This window comes from Styela clava, chromosome 2, assembly GCF_964204865.1.
Source record: "Styela clava chromosome 2, kaStyClav1.hap1.2, whole genome shotgun sequence".
Classification (NCBI taxonomy): domain Eukaryota; kingdom Metazoa; phylum Chordata; class Ascidiacea; order Stolidobranchia; family Styelidae; genus Styela; species Styela clava.
The window spans coordinates 10,975,890-10,990,191 of NC_135251.1; the positions used below are offsets into that span (position 1 = coordinate 10,975,890).

The 14,302-nt window shown below is 35.1% G+C and overlaps 2 protein-coding genes across 3 annotated transcripts in view; one reads left to right on the forward strand and one right to left on the reverse strand.

Annotated features, from left to right (window-relative positions):
• Positions 1-9,226, reverse strand: part of LOC120335476 (aldehyde dehydrogenase family 16 member A1-like) — a 53,627-nt gene extending 44,401 nt beyond the window's left edge. The window contains exons 1-9 of one of the 2 annotated variants that reach the window (XM_039402980.2): positions 9,066-9,226; positions 8,192-8,320; positions 5,929-6,017; positions 5,128-5,318; positions 4,661-4,716; positions 3,540-3,651; positions 2,174-2,268; positions 1,068-1,220; positions 487-597 (exon numbers count right to left, since the gene is read on the reverse strand). In XM_039402980.2, the coding sequence (XP_039258914.2) occupies positions 487-597; positions 1,068-1,220; positions 2,174-2,268; positions 3,540-3,651; positions 4,661-4,716; positions 5,128-5,318; positions 5,929-6,017; positions 8,192-8,320; positions 9,066-9,158 (1,029 nt within the window). In that variant the 5' untranslated portion in view covers positions 9,159-9,226. The remainder of the gene's footprint in view (positions 1-486; positions 598-1,067; positions 1,221-2,173; positions 2,269-3,539; positions 3,652-4,660; positions 4,717-5,127; positions 5,319-5,928; positions 6,018-8,191; positions 8,321-9,065) is intronic. The other variant, XM_078119315.1, reaches the window with a different exon arrangement.
• A 1,362-nt stretch (positions 9,227-10,588) lies between these two features.
• On the forward strand, positions 10,589-13,905 carry LOC120336119 (uncharacterized). The gene is made up of 5 exons (XM_078110275.1): positions 10,589-10,881; positions 11,145-11,315; positions 11,583-12,110; positions 13,222-13,386; positions 13,646-13,905. The coding sequence occupies exons 1-3, from the start codon at positions 10,611-10,613 to the stop codon at positions 11,963-11,965; spliced, it is 825 nt and encodes a 274-aa protein (XP_077966401.1). The 5' UTR covers positions 10,589-10,610; the 3' UTR covers positions 11,966-12,110; positions 13,222-13,386; positions 13,646-13,905.
• The last annotated feature ends 397 nt before the right edge of the window (positions 13,906-14,302 follow it).

Sequence of the window (14,302 nt, forward strand, 5' to 3'; positions counted from 1 at the left end):
CCAGAGCAATCACTATAATGTATGTTGAACCATCCTGATTACGGACCATTACATAAATGACTATAATCTATGGGCGATATCTTGAAAGTAATCTAATGTGGCAATCAATGTTGAGAAAAACTCAAATTGACAATTCGCAAGATCACAAGAATATGAATCAATTTTGGTGTAAGTAGAGACAATAGCAAGTTACATTTAACACAATTAAATGAATACGACAAAACATTTTTAATTCTCATATTGGTGATGGATTGAGTATTTGACTGAACAGAAATCGTTATCTAAATTAGTCTCTTTTAATAAGTGACACAGTCAGTTGACTGTTCTAGAACCCATTGCACAAAAATTTCAGATTTCCAACTTCCAATCCTTTTTTTTTAAATTCCTTGCTGCGCCTCTGTGGCAGGCCGTAATTACGAAATTGATTTTAATCAATTATACGCGAGTCACTAAATCAAAGATTAGCATCACTAGTTCTTGGTTTACCTTATCCAGTGAATGTCCGATCCTGAAATGAGTTAAACGTTCTTTTATTCTTGATATCAATTCATCATAAATATTTTCTTGAATAAGAAGACGAGATCCTGCACTGCAAACCTGAAAAGTTAGAATTTGAATGTACATTTCGAAATTTGGTCAAATAATGTAATAAATAACAATCCTAGGGGCTCCCGAAGTATGCGAACCAAGATGGCGGACATCGGAATGTAATATGTGTACTAGGTTAGGGTTAGGCCATAATTTTAGGTATAAATACTACGGGAGGCTCTTGGCTAGTCTTTGAACTGATAATAGGACTAAAATAAGGAAAATTGGAAAAAAATTATCGCCTAACCCTAACCTGTTACCCATGTTACGTGCCGATGTCCGCCATCTTGGTTCGCATACTTCGGGAGCACCCAATCTTAAATGAGTAAACACAATAAGTATGCAATGTAAACAAAAACAATACAATAATCGGCCATCTTTCAATATTCCTAATGATCTTTCACAACATGACAAAAATTGAAAGCACAAATTGCGGCATGAAAAAGGTTCTGCATGGATCAAAAAACTGAGTGACTCACTTGTCCTTGGTTAAACCATACAGCATCCACAACACCTTCCACAGTGCTATCTAAGTCAGCAGTGTCAAACACAATCACAGGAGATTTACCACCAAGCTCTAGTGAGAGTTTTTTACCAGAACCTGCAGTGAGGCGACGTAGCGTTTGCCCGACCTGTTGAAAAGTAAAATAGGAATATATCGAGTGTTGCCAGACTGGCCTTACAATTACGAAATAGATGAATTTGCACATTCAGATTTGAGTGCATTGCACCTGAGGATTGTACAAAGGTAAAAAGCACAAACTTTTAATGTTTATTTCTCTGTTTATGACTAGTTTCAGACAAAAAAAATTATGGCAGAAGTATTTTTTTCCAGTTTTGTGTAACTCATAACTGATAACTGATTCTTTTGGCTCAAAATGTTTAAGTCTTGCACCAATCAGTATTCACGAATGCGCAACCACCATAATTCTATATTTTTTCAGCAGCACTTAACACTTCTATAGTAATCTGCAATCAGTCTCTTTACTTCTGAGTGAGTAGGCATGACCTTGCTTCGAGCAAATTTTCTTAAAAATAACACAGTCTCATTTTTTTATTTCAATAAGAATAGTTGTACTGTACAAAACCATTATAAATTTGAGTGAATGAAGTGTTCTGTGCAAAAATTCCTGACTGTGGTTTCCTTACTGTGGTACATGGTGTGAAAACGAATAAAATTTGATGGGGTACCCATTAATATGATACTGAAAGGCGTCGTTAATGAGAAGTTATATTCACGTTCAAAATTTTTCAATATGATAATTTTTCATGTCCTTTCTTTGATTTTGAAATGAGAAGTATACTTTCTATTCATATTTGGGTAATCCCAAAGTATGAGAACCAAGATGGCCGACACTGAAACGTAGTATGTGTAGCAGGTTAGGAGTCTAGGACCATAATTTTATCCCACCTTCCATCATTTTAGTTTCATTACGAGTTCGGGGACTAGCCAAGTGACTCCCGTAGTAGTATTTGTACCTGAAATTATCGCCTAACCCTAACCTGCCATCTTGGTTCACATTCTTCGAGTGTAGCCATATTTTTATAGAGAATGCAAAAGGGAAAATTCTCTATATCTGCTCACCCCTGTTGATCCAGTGAAAGCAACTTTATCAACATCATCATGAGTTGCCAACATTGATCCAAATGCACCATTACCAGTTACAACATTAAAGACACCTGGATTGATGGAAATACTCTTAAGGCCGGTATACACGACAGCATTATAACTCACCGCACCGCGACTCTTCGCACTGTGCGGTATGCGCTAATCGTGACGTCAGACCTGTCTTCCGTGCGTACCGATACCGTACCCTATGGGTCCATAATTTAATATTCAATGTTCAGTTAAAATCTGGTAAAAAAATCGAATAGGTGTAAGCTGAACGATTTGGAATAACCGTCAACGATAAGAACACACTTGACAACACAAAGTATCCCGCATATCATACCGTTACCGTACCAATGTACCGTTATCATACCGGTACTAGTGATATTACATACCGCACGGTAACCGGTAGCCCTAGTGGGACTAAACTTCTATCGTTATAAAAGCAACTGGAAAACGATAAATTAGCACAAAACTTTCGCTTGTCACATGAAATACAACCAGTTGTCTCAGAAAACCACCAGAACGAGCAGAACAAGACTGTCAGTACGGTGAACTGCGGTCAGAAAACGCTACTCAAGCGTTCGCCAACTCAGATAAACGCAGCGCAACGAAACGCAGTCCACCGCAGACGAATAACATAAAACAAACCAAAAAAATACGCTGCGGTGAGTTCGCACACTGTCGTGTATCCCGGCCTTTAAGCACATAGATCTAGAACTCAAAGTATTGCCATTTTATTTGAATTCTTTGAAATATATAAGAAAAGTTTGTAAGTTCGAAACCCATTGTTAGTATTAGGGCTGAAGAGTTGTTAGTAAGAAGAATTTTATCCAATTCTATGTTTTTATTAAAATATCCTAATCCATCTTTGGGATCCAAATTAACATACATTTCAACTCAACTGCCGTTTAGTCTTGAAATGTTGAAAATATTATCGATTCTGACCTAGCTTCTGGATGCAGAATTATCAATTATTACATGTTTAGACATTTGGGATATAATAAACCAGATGGAAAGAAAAACCAAATATTCAGCTTAATCAAATTCTGATCCATTTCTTCTGGCATTTCAATTCAAGTTAGATGTGGATTGGTTAATTTTGAAAATTATAGTTCGGAAATTAAATCAAGATGCATCGACTCGAATATGGGGAAGTACGTCCTTATGACACAGCGAGGTGTCAAACAGCCATCCCACACACAAAAATATACACCAAGGGTTTTGAACCTGCAAGTCTACATGGAATAACCAGCAATGCCACTGAAAGCATGTCCCTAACACTTATTTGCCTATTTTGACCAAATACACAGCAAAGCGATATCTGTTAGATCATTCTTACCAGGAGGTAGTCCAGCTTCATGGCAAATCTCTGCCAATAATAAAGCAGACAATCTTGTGAAAGTAGCTGGCTTCAGTACAACAGTGTTTCCCATTGCAAGTGCTGGGCAAACCTGGGAAAACAAGATAAAATAAGCATTTCATTTATGTCCATGGTTAAAAATGCAAAATCTGAATGCCAGTCAAAACTCAACATTGCTTATATTGCATTCAATAACTCTATTAAAACTTTGCCGAAACACTTAAATCACACTGAATACGCAAATTTTTTATTTTAGGCACATGACCAAGCAAGCTTCATTTCATAAATCAAAATTAAACACATTTTGTAAAATAACGGTTACGAATTTTATAATCAAAATGGAGCCAGATTTTGAATGAATCTGAGCTCAAACCATAATCATGTTACTAATAGACTCTACTTGATATTTACATGTGAATGCGGTATTTCACAATAATATCACATTTAGAAAAAACCTAAAAACTATTCAAAAAGTCAACTATTCAATACCAACTAGAATAAAATGCCCAATATGGACGTTTCAACATAAATCAGTTTATTTAGTTTGCAAGGTCGTACAAGAACGCTATTGGAATGATTATGCAAACATGAACACCATGTAAAGAAAACATTCATATAATAAATACTCCTTTACAAGAGCACAATGTTGACTTTGCATCAGTTAAACGTTGTTACCTTGATAGTATATACATTTCTGATATATAGGGTAATATACAAGATACAACATAAATTTGAAGATATAAGCTAAGCCTTTAACAAAATTATTATATATTCTGTGAATGACTTCAAATTTTAAAATTATTCTTTGAAATCTACTTCAATAGAATTCTCCAAATAAATTAAACATTTGCGGAAAATATACCGTAAATTATTTTTCTGCTTAGTACGGTAAATAGCAGTTTGTTAACAAATTTGTGCAAGTTTAATGATGGGCTTATAGGGATATTTCTCCCCTAGAAGTGGGCAAATCTCCAAAGCAGGAAACAATTATTCAATTTGAATTATCTTTGGCGAATATGCAACTAATTAAACAACAATATTAAAAAATGATTTTAAAAAACCAATATTATAATTGGATGTAAATTATAAGTCCAATTTACCTTCCATGTGAGCAACATCAGTGGAAAGTTCCAAGGAACAATCGCTCCTATAACACCTGCAAAAGAATAAAATGAAAGAATAGCAGGTTTGAAAGTGAACAAAAATGGACACTTCATTTCTATATTCCAAGTTCGAATATTCTTGTATGATTCCATGGATTACAATTCAAGTGTAATAATTTCGCAATTAGTAACTTAATCATGCAAAAATGTCTAATGCTGTTCAAATTTCTAAATTGATATGAATTTCATACCATAATCCCTCAAATCACAAGTACTTCGCCATAACACACACTCCTAATATTACCACTCCCAGCCCAAAGTATGTCATTACACTTTTTTCCATCAAAGGTGAGGTCTTTCAATGCTCGATTATGTTACCAATAACAGTGTGTACTTTTAATAATCACTTCATTGAAAACTTCCTTATTTGGTTAATTTTTTGATCATCTTTACTATTAACTTACCCACAGACTTCCACCCCCTCATTTCAGTGTCCATCAGTTGAGCCCATCCAGCATGATGATAGAAATGTCTTGCAACAAGTGGAATGTCGCAATCTCTTGTTTCTCTGATTGATTTGCCATTATCTAACGATTCCATCACCGCTATCAAACGATGGTGTTTTTGTACATTTCTTGCAATTGCATACAAGTGCCTAGAAATAGTTTAGACAGAAATTATATCTAGATTGAAAAAAATATCACTCTTATTCTCCCTATATTGGAAGTCCCATTGTAAAAATCTATAAAGAATTGTACCTATTCTATTTACACCTCATTACTGTTACAAAATGTATATCTCCCTTCAAATATTTTGCAGCATTTTTAAAATTGTTAACCTTTTTACCATATATGTATATAACATTTCTGGCTTTTAGAAGAGATTTATTGCACATTGGAGTAGGTGGTGGGCATATTGTTTGTACACAGCAGTCAAATTCGACACCCCCTTGGGCATGTGCCCTCATACTTTTAAAATAAAAAATGATTTGTCTCATTTTTAAGTATCTGGATATACCCACTCACGGTATGTACAATAGTATGGGTATCTCACTCAGCGATAATTAATCTTAATCAATATAAAAAAAATATAATATAAGCTAAATATAAATTATGATTGGCGAGAACACACATAGTGAGGGTTTTATTTATTTAAGCTTACCTCAGACGCTCAGAGTCTAACTATGTGCAACAAAAATTATGATTGAATATATTATTATACTATGGATAATATGGCCAAATTAATCCTAGATGATAAAAAAATACCTTGCTCTGACGTGAGGTTCTAGCTGACTCCATGATTTGAAAGCTTCTCTTGCACAGCCAACTGCATAGTCCACATCTTCTTGAGCACCCTGATATAAACAAACATTACATTAATAATAATACATATCAAAAAATGATTTCATGTTCGTGTGCAAAACTACAACGAGTGAGTACAAACAACAAAAAAGTATGTAAAAATGTGTTAGGAATCAAGTACAAGCATAGAGATAAAAAAAAAAAGGGTGCTCCCGAAGTATGCAAACCAAGATGGCGGCCATCGGAACGTAACATGGGCAACAGATTAGGGTTAGGCGAAAATTTTTTTCCAATTTTCCTTATTTTAGTCCTATTATCAGTTCGAAGACTAGCCAAGAGCCTCCCGTAGTATTTGTACCTAAAATTATGGCCTAACCCTAACCCAGTACACATATTACATTCCGATGTCCGCCATCTTGGTTCGCATACTTCGGGAGCCCCTAAAAAAGAGGTTATGGTCAGTCTCATGAGTCATGACTATAAGCCTTCTGGAAGCATTTCCTCTTCCCCAACATATGATATAGGAGGTCTATCAATTTTTACTTGCAAAGCTATGATTCAGATTTCACATCTATTCCCTATATTTGAATATTCAGTATTGCATTTAGCGGTTCTGCATTCTGGAGGCTCTATTTGTATGTCCATTTTATTGATTTTATTGGTTGAGGTGGCAAAGTGAAAATGAGCTCAATATTTTAGGACTTCATTTCCATATTTATGATATCTTGCGTAACATGGTCTGTTGTCTGGTTATTCTAGTTACTTGGCTCAGAAAAAAAATTCACTTGATGGTTGAGCAAGCCATAATGTACAGCTATTAAGTGAACCATCATTTAATAACTTTGAGAAATATAACATTCCTCTTGTATATGTTTATACTATGCAGGATTGAAATCTGCGAACCCTGGTTTGTTCTCAGTGATGTGCCAAACGATGATATAGAGTGATGATTAGAATCTTTGGTTGTATGCACATTACATGTGGAGAGAATGATTTGAACAAAAAATGAACCACTATTCAAATACTGCTATTAACCTGATCATCACGAACTGACGCATGCGGGACGTGCGCGAATGCTGTGTGTAAACCATGAGGTCTGGAATGTTTGTTATGGTCTTGCTTGAAAGGAAATCTTATTCCCCACACAACAATATAAGAATAAACCTTATATGAGATTTAGAAGTGATAAAATTTCGCTTACATATCACGCGTGTACTTCCCGCTGCGATATAAAAACGTCGCACAACAAGAAAATGATTCCATAAACCTTGGCGTTGCGCGCTAACCAATAACAAAAGCTAGTATGATAAGGTCTTATTTTGAAGGTCATTTTATATGCTACATAACATAGGAGAGTGGACATCTCACAACGTCAGGAAGTTATAAAAATATCGAGTCGTTTGATCGCAGCTGCCTCACCGAAAAAAAGTTAGTTCACATAGGCGTTTTATCTCGCAAATTCTCCTTGTCTCACGATTATAAGCTTTTATGAATCATAATAAATGTTTTATTATGACTCACAAAAGCTTTCAACGCGATAAAGCACAAACGAACAACCGATCGATCTATCAAGCTTAGCCTGGCCTGATTCGATGTGGTGACTTCTCAAACGGAAAATTTCCAAAACGCTTGAACGACGCGCGCTATCGAAAAGCGTTTAGTATCATATGAAAGAGAAAACCAATGTGCAGTCAACTGTATAGTCACATTTCAGCTTTACAATAGCTATAGACATCCAACAGCTGATAGAATGAGAGAGTGTAAATATTTTTGTTATTTTTTGACGTTATGAGAGACCTCTTGAAACAGGTGTTTTAGTTTACGGTCCTCCAGTGACATCTAGCGTATAGTACTCTAAAATACCTTTCCAATGGTATATAATTATTGTATATTGGGTAAATTTTGGGGGTCGTATGACATGAATAAAAATGGGTATACAAAATTGGGCTCGGTTAGGAATCTCGAACAGGTTAAGAAAACACTATCAAAGCAAAGAGCCATTTTCCCAACCCCCTGCTGTATTCTGTGTCAATCATTGTTAGTTCATTAATTATAAACAGGTAAGATGAATTATGGTTGTGCTTTTAGTGTTTCCCGATTCTAATCAGCGCCCTTGGCAGTGGTTTTTCGCATAAACACACGCTCCGTTCGGATCACCTGGTACTCAACATACCATATGTTATTTAAAAAGGAATAGCGTTTAGTAAACTTGGGCCAAAGTAAACACCTGGATAGTTGACGCAAGTTTCTCTCCGGTAGCTGGACAGCATGTATCATATACTTTTCTTGCCTCTGGTTTATACCATTCACCGTTAATAAAATGCCCAAGATCGTTATCACGCTGTTTCAACCAGGCCTGTTACAAGTAAAAAAGAAATTGTCAATAACAAAAAAAAGAGTTGAATAAAACTACTATAACTTCTGAACTTGAAGTGCTGATTTCAGGATTTGGTGTGAATTAAGGCGTGAACTCCCCTAATGTGGCGACAGTTCAGCAATCCTATTGCACATAATTATCTTGCTGATGACTGGACAACTTGTTGGCTGCTATAAATAGGTAAAAGACCCATATTGCAGTATCGTTTAAAACATTGTCGTAAAAGAATGTAAAAAGACAGAAAGACGGGCAACTCAGCAGTCCTCCCGGCAGTCTAGTTGTCTCTCAGTCTCTGACACAATTATGTTTGGCATTATTTAGTTATTTGAATACTAAGACTGTAAGAGCATTCATTTTCACACCACACAGCCACATTCTGACATTTGTGTTTCGAGTTACCGTATTTCTGAGTATGTTTCATTTTGGTGAAAAATAAACGACTGACTGACTGACTATTTCTGTAATTCAGTCTGTCAGTATTTATGATGATACCTGAAGTTCATAATTTATACTCAGCACAAGGTAACTTAACTATGCTTTGAATTGCCCGTGTTTACCAACTGAGGCAAAATTCCTACTGCTGTACTGCCCAATGAATAGTGCTTTAGTCTCAGAGTACACTACAGCACTAGCAGACTCGTGACCTATGCCTAGCCTACTGCAGGATATTCAGATATTGCAGTTAGTATACATTCATTTTAAAAATAGTTGCTTGAAAAATCACCTTAGCAACATTATCAGCCTCTGGTGCAGGTCCATATTCCATGCTATCGAATAATTCTTTTACTGAATTTCCCGCTTTCACAGACGCAGCCATTTTGCAGAGAAACTTCACGTTTTGCAAACTGGTTATTTGCTCCGCTGCAAATGATAATATTACAATCGCTAGATGACGCTAAGAAAATGGAAGTGCACCGAAAAGGATGGTTTTCTTTTCGGATTGCACAAAAACTTCGAATCCCGGCTGATTGGCGTAAATTAGAAAAAATAAGAAGAGTCGAAAGTCGATAATACGGCTTTGTCATATGTGAAGACTCTCAAGTTCAGGTCGGACATAGTGATTAAATGGGATTTTCACATTTATCCACGAAATACGGCTCAATAAAACGGAAAACCATGGCATCTCGTCCGTTTTCAGTATAGCTCATATGAGAATAATCAACCAGTTTAGCAATCCAGATGCTCGGTTCTGGAATGATATCATGGTCATCGTTTCATATGCACGTGAGATCGAGTCATTGATCAGTTGGAAATAAAGGGAAGCATATATATACCTCTATCAATTTGAATATTTATTGGTCATAAAAAAATTTTCAGCAAAACATCACATAACATTTTACTGTACCTAAAATTTGGAAAATGATTCCTACCAACACCATATATATATATACCTGTAATTAGGCAGTTAAATTGAGAAATCTAAATATAAAAACCCACAGCCAACCTGGATTTTAAATTATAAAAAGGTAATATTTATGAGCCACGGAATTAAAAAAAAGAAATAGCCTACATATGGCTTGGCAATTTGGTATTTATAAGCTAAAATCGAGCAGTCAGTCAGGGTTAGTTTTTTGCGTTGTTATAAGTTCAGAGCTGGCGGGTAATAGCTTTTTTATTATTATCATGGACAGTATGAATTAAACACGTTTTAGATCTACAAACCAAACATCATCGAGTTGTTGCAGCTTCTCCGAGTTATGAGCTATAAAAAGAGTACACATATGATATAAAAGAGTGGTTTTATCGTTAGTTTACTCAGTGAACCACCCTCGGTTGTATGAGAAATTAAACTTTGATTCCTTTTGTTTGATATCCGTCAAGTTACGGCATTCGTGTTTATAATTCGTTTCTTCAGTTCTGCAATCTTTTCTTATAGCTATTTTGGCAAGGTCGAAATTTGTTTGCTCTTTTTATAGTGTAAAGTGTTTCCGCTGTTTTAATATCAATCTGACGGATATAAGCTCAAAATTGAAATGTAGCCGTGTTTTGAATTATTTGGCAATATGCTTATAATTTAAAATATGAGAAGATTTAGGTATGCTAACCTGAGTTAAATGTTTGGTTTATTAATTATTTGTATTTAATCATCATTCTGTTCTTGGAGTTAGAATAGACTTGTGTCAAAACAATTGATAAAAAGCCAAGTTTAATGATGGCTAAGAATGTTTATTCTTAATACACACATAATTTCGTCAAGTAACACTAATACTTTGTTGTACTGAACAGAAGTTAGAAGACAATGTTTTATGGTGACAAATCGACATGTGTGATGTGGTGGTGCTGGGAAGAATACACAGAAAATATTCTTGAAACTACAAATAGATATTGGAAAGGCATAAAACTTCTTCTCAGAATGGGTATGCTGGCCCTTGCAGTGTTTTCTATTGTTTGCGACAGTTGGTTGGTGACAGAAAGTGGATCGGCAAGACAGGGATTATTTGAAGAGTGCAAAATCAAAAGTTCTTATAATAATTGCTTTGCCCAAGGAAGTTGCTCTCTTTGTTTTACAAACAGCACTGAAGAACGCTGCAAAAAACTGGGTTGGTGGTATATATATTTTTTACGTGAATTTGCTACTAACTTATAAATATCACATCGAGTGTTTATTGTATATATATCTTCCATGGAATAAACATGAAGACATTCTGAGCGTTGCAAAAAATGTGGAATGACCACTGAGTTCTTGTTTAATCCTCGCGTAACTTGACAAATATAAACTAACCCATTTAGATTCAAAAAACAATCGTTGTATATATAATCAAATAAAGTATTCTATTTATTCTATTTCAATTTTTCATGGCAGACAAAGAGATTGATGAAGTAGTTACAATATGTTTCATCGCTGTGTCGATAGTCGCAAGAGTTGCCTATTTTCTTTCAATACTGATTAATATATGTGTTAATGAAACTGAAAAACAATCTGATGAACACAAAGATTTGGAACAATTTCACAATAATGTCAATCGATTGGCTGGTGAGATACCTTATAGTCCTAACATTAGTGTTTAGCGAAATCTACATAGCCGATCATCTCAAAGACTGCACGTAGGCATATACTTGCGAATAATGTAACTAAATATTCCATTTAAAAAAATCTTCGTTTAAGTATTTCATACAAAGACGTAGAAGAAACACGTTTTTTTTCAATAGTTGGTAGCGCAGCAACCTTTCATAAACAATTGATGTTTGCGAGTGAATAATTTATCTTGATACGAAATTTGAAATGCAACTTTGTGTTTAGATACTTGTGATCTCATTGCTGTCGTTGTTTATTTCTGTTTGAATGTGCCTCCTAGTGGATTGGGGAAGTTATGTGCTTATTTCGGAATCCCATTTTACTACACTCTTGCTCGTGCTCTACCTGTTATTATAGCAATCCTTTCGTCAAACGCTCCAATTTTCAATGACTGGAAAACAATAAAGTGGTTAATTGTAACGGCAGCAGGCAAACTTCAAAAATGCAGCTGTAAAGAACAACAACAAACAGCGCCTAACGAACCCGAACAAAGATGCGCAAAGACTTGCTGTAACAAAACCGAGCGTCACTCAAATCAAAAATACTTTGTTTTGTGGAACCTGACAAATGTTTTAGTTTCGATTTACTGTTTGCTATGCAACACTTAGGTAGCTGGCGAAAACGATATAGCGAGAAAGGGTTTATTACACGAATGTCGTCTCACGGACTTGGGACCCCTTACTCCTACTGATATTGGATGTGCCGAATATAACTCAACGAAACCTCCGCAGTGCCAATTCCTCTGGAGAAAAAGTGAGTGCTAGTAAAGGCTGGGCATTTCAAATCGGATTTTAAATTATTCGAATCGGTTCAAAGCAAAATTTCGAATCACCGCCGTCTTGTTTTTTCTTTCCGCCAATGGTCGAGGTGAATTTCCCAATTTCTTTCTATCGAAGCTTTGTTTTTGTCGACGCAATTCTGACATTTGGCTGACATTTCCTGTAGTGATTAATTGATAAAAACGTGTTTTTGGACACGTAGTGGACATAACGATCGTTTCAATATTATGTTGTTGTTGTTGTTCTTGTTCTTTGACACGTTTTTAAAAAGTCGCTTTTCTCTTCGAATACTGGACCAATTGCTTTGAAATTTTCAGTGGTTAAAGATTAATTTTTTCGCTAGAAGGCTATTACTTTTATTTATTTCAAAATTTTGCGTGAATTCTATGAAATTTGATATTTCGTCTAAAATTTTGCTGTATTATTTTTTATCCATGGGAACACGGATTTTAGTCAGTGTCATGACTGGCTGTACGTTTTGATTCTGCAAAATTCTTGCTACTGGAAATTCAGAACTTTTTTGAGGGTACCGGTAGCGGCAAAGGTACCGGTAAGGACTGATTCGCTCTGGTCTGACGTGTCCATATATTTGTGCGTAGCTCTCTTGTTATTGTGTCTGAACATTCAGCAATCGATCTGAGTGATGTATTCTAGGTTTTCAGTACTTCGTGCGTTGACAGCACCGATTAAAATATAAAAAAGTAATATAATCATATAATTACATATTTCCATTGACCCCCAAGTATTCGAGATTCGATTCGAAAAAAGTATTCGATTCAATTCTGAAATAATGAGGTATTCGAAAATGCTGGTGAAAGTATCGCTTTAAATAAATATTATGATCACCTAGCCAAGACAGCGATATACAAATCATAATATATTTGAGATAAAAATAACGAAATGAGAAGGCATGAAGAAGAAGTATCGCTATCAAAATTCTGTTTTACCCAAATGTGCACGTCACGTAGTAAAACTCTTGAACTTAAGATTTTTATTTCAATTCATGATTCAACGCGCTTATATTAATTAAACACACTTGACGCCTAACATACCATTCGTTGTTTGAATTTTTTTATATTTTGCAGACTTCAATGGTGCAGAAATATTCACAATATTCGTACTAGTCGTTGCGATTTTTTGTCGATTTGCTCTGTCTTTCTATTTTTATTGTACGCGTTATGACATTGACAACATACCAAACGCACCACAAGAATCTATATTCTATCAGAGATGTTTTGAAGACGTCAATGGTGAGATTCTATTTCGTTATATTTTTATAATCTCCTTTTAAACAATACTAGAAAAAAACGCTTCAATGTTCATTCTTACATGAAACTAGAAATTTTAATTAATTAATACTCAACCTGATTGACCATTTTGTAAAGGTATTTGAACTGTTGATTGAGGCTATAATAACTAACTATAACTCTTGATGTATATATTGGCCACTAAACGAATCCTTTTATTTGACATTCAAACCGCAGTAATGAACCTAGAGTTGTTTTTTAGCGCTCCTTGGTTTAATTGCAATAATTTGGTATGTGGCAACCGAAATCCCTCTTCCTGGAAATCTTTGTTCGCACTACTCTTCGGGTTTTCATCTCTTCATTGCAACCTCCTTCATTGGATGCACATTTGCTCGTCTACTAATGATTCTCGCGTGTTTTGTTGTGTTGATCGTGCTTTTTGTCTTTTTACCATCAATTGTGTGTATTACGGCAATTCTATTTTGGTTTCGCAAAATGTATTCATCAATTACCAAAAGACGTCGCCAGGACAGCAGCACCATTTCACTGATTAACAACGACATAGACGAAGACTAAAAAAAATACAAAACCTCAGATATACCATAACTCTTTATTTTGTAAATATACCAATATATATATATATATATATATTGTATATATAATATTTTTGATTATAATTTAGAATGTTGATTTTATATATAATAATATAATAATTATATATTATTTCGAATGTCTCCTTGGATATTTATAGTGATTCAATATTCGAATTCTGGCTATGGTTAAGCAAACGACACAATGAGTAATGGACTAATTTCATCGCGATAAAGGCGCCCTCAGCGGGACATGCCTTCGATTATTCTAAATGTTCATAAACCAAAAAAAAGTCGTTCCTCTGGCTGTGATTTGGATTGTGGATCGC

Coding starts and splice junctions, on each gene's coding strand:
- LOC120336119 (XM_078110275.1), top strand. CDS start 10,611: ATGTGGTGGTGCTGGGAAGAATACACAGAAAATATTCTTGAAACTACA. Junction 10,882..11,144: donor AGAACGCTGCAAAAAACTGG/GTTGGTGGTATA, acceptor TTTTCATGGCAG/ACAAAGAGATTGATGAAGTA. Junction 11,316..11,582: donor TAATGTCAATCGATTGGCTG/GTGAGATACCTT, acceptor CTTTGTGTTTAG/ATACTTGTGATCTCATTGCT.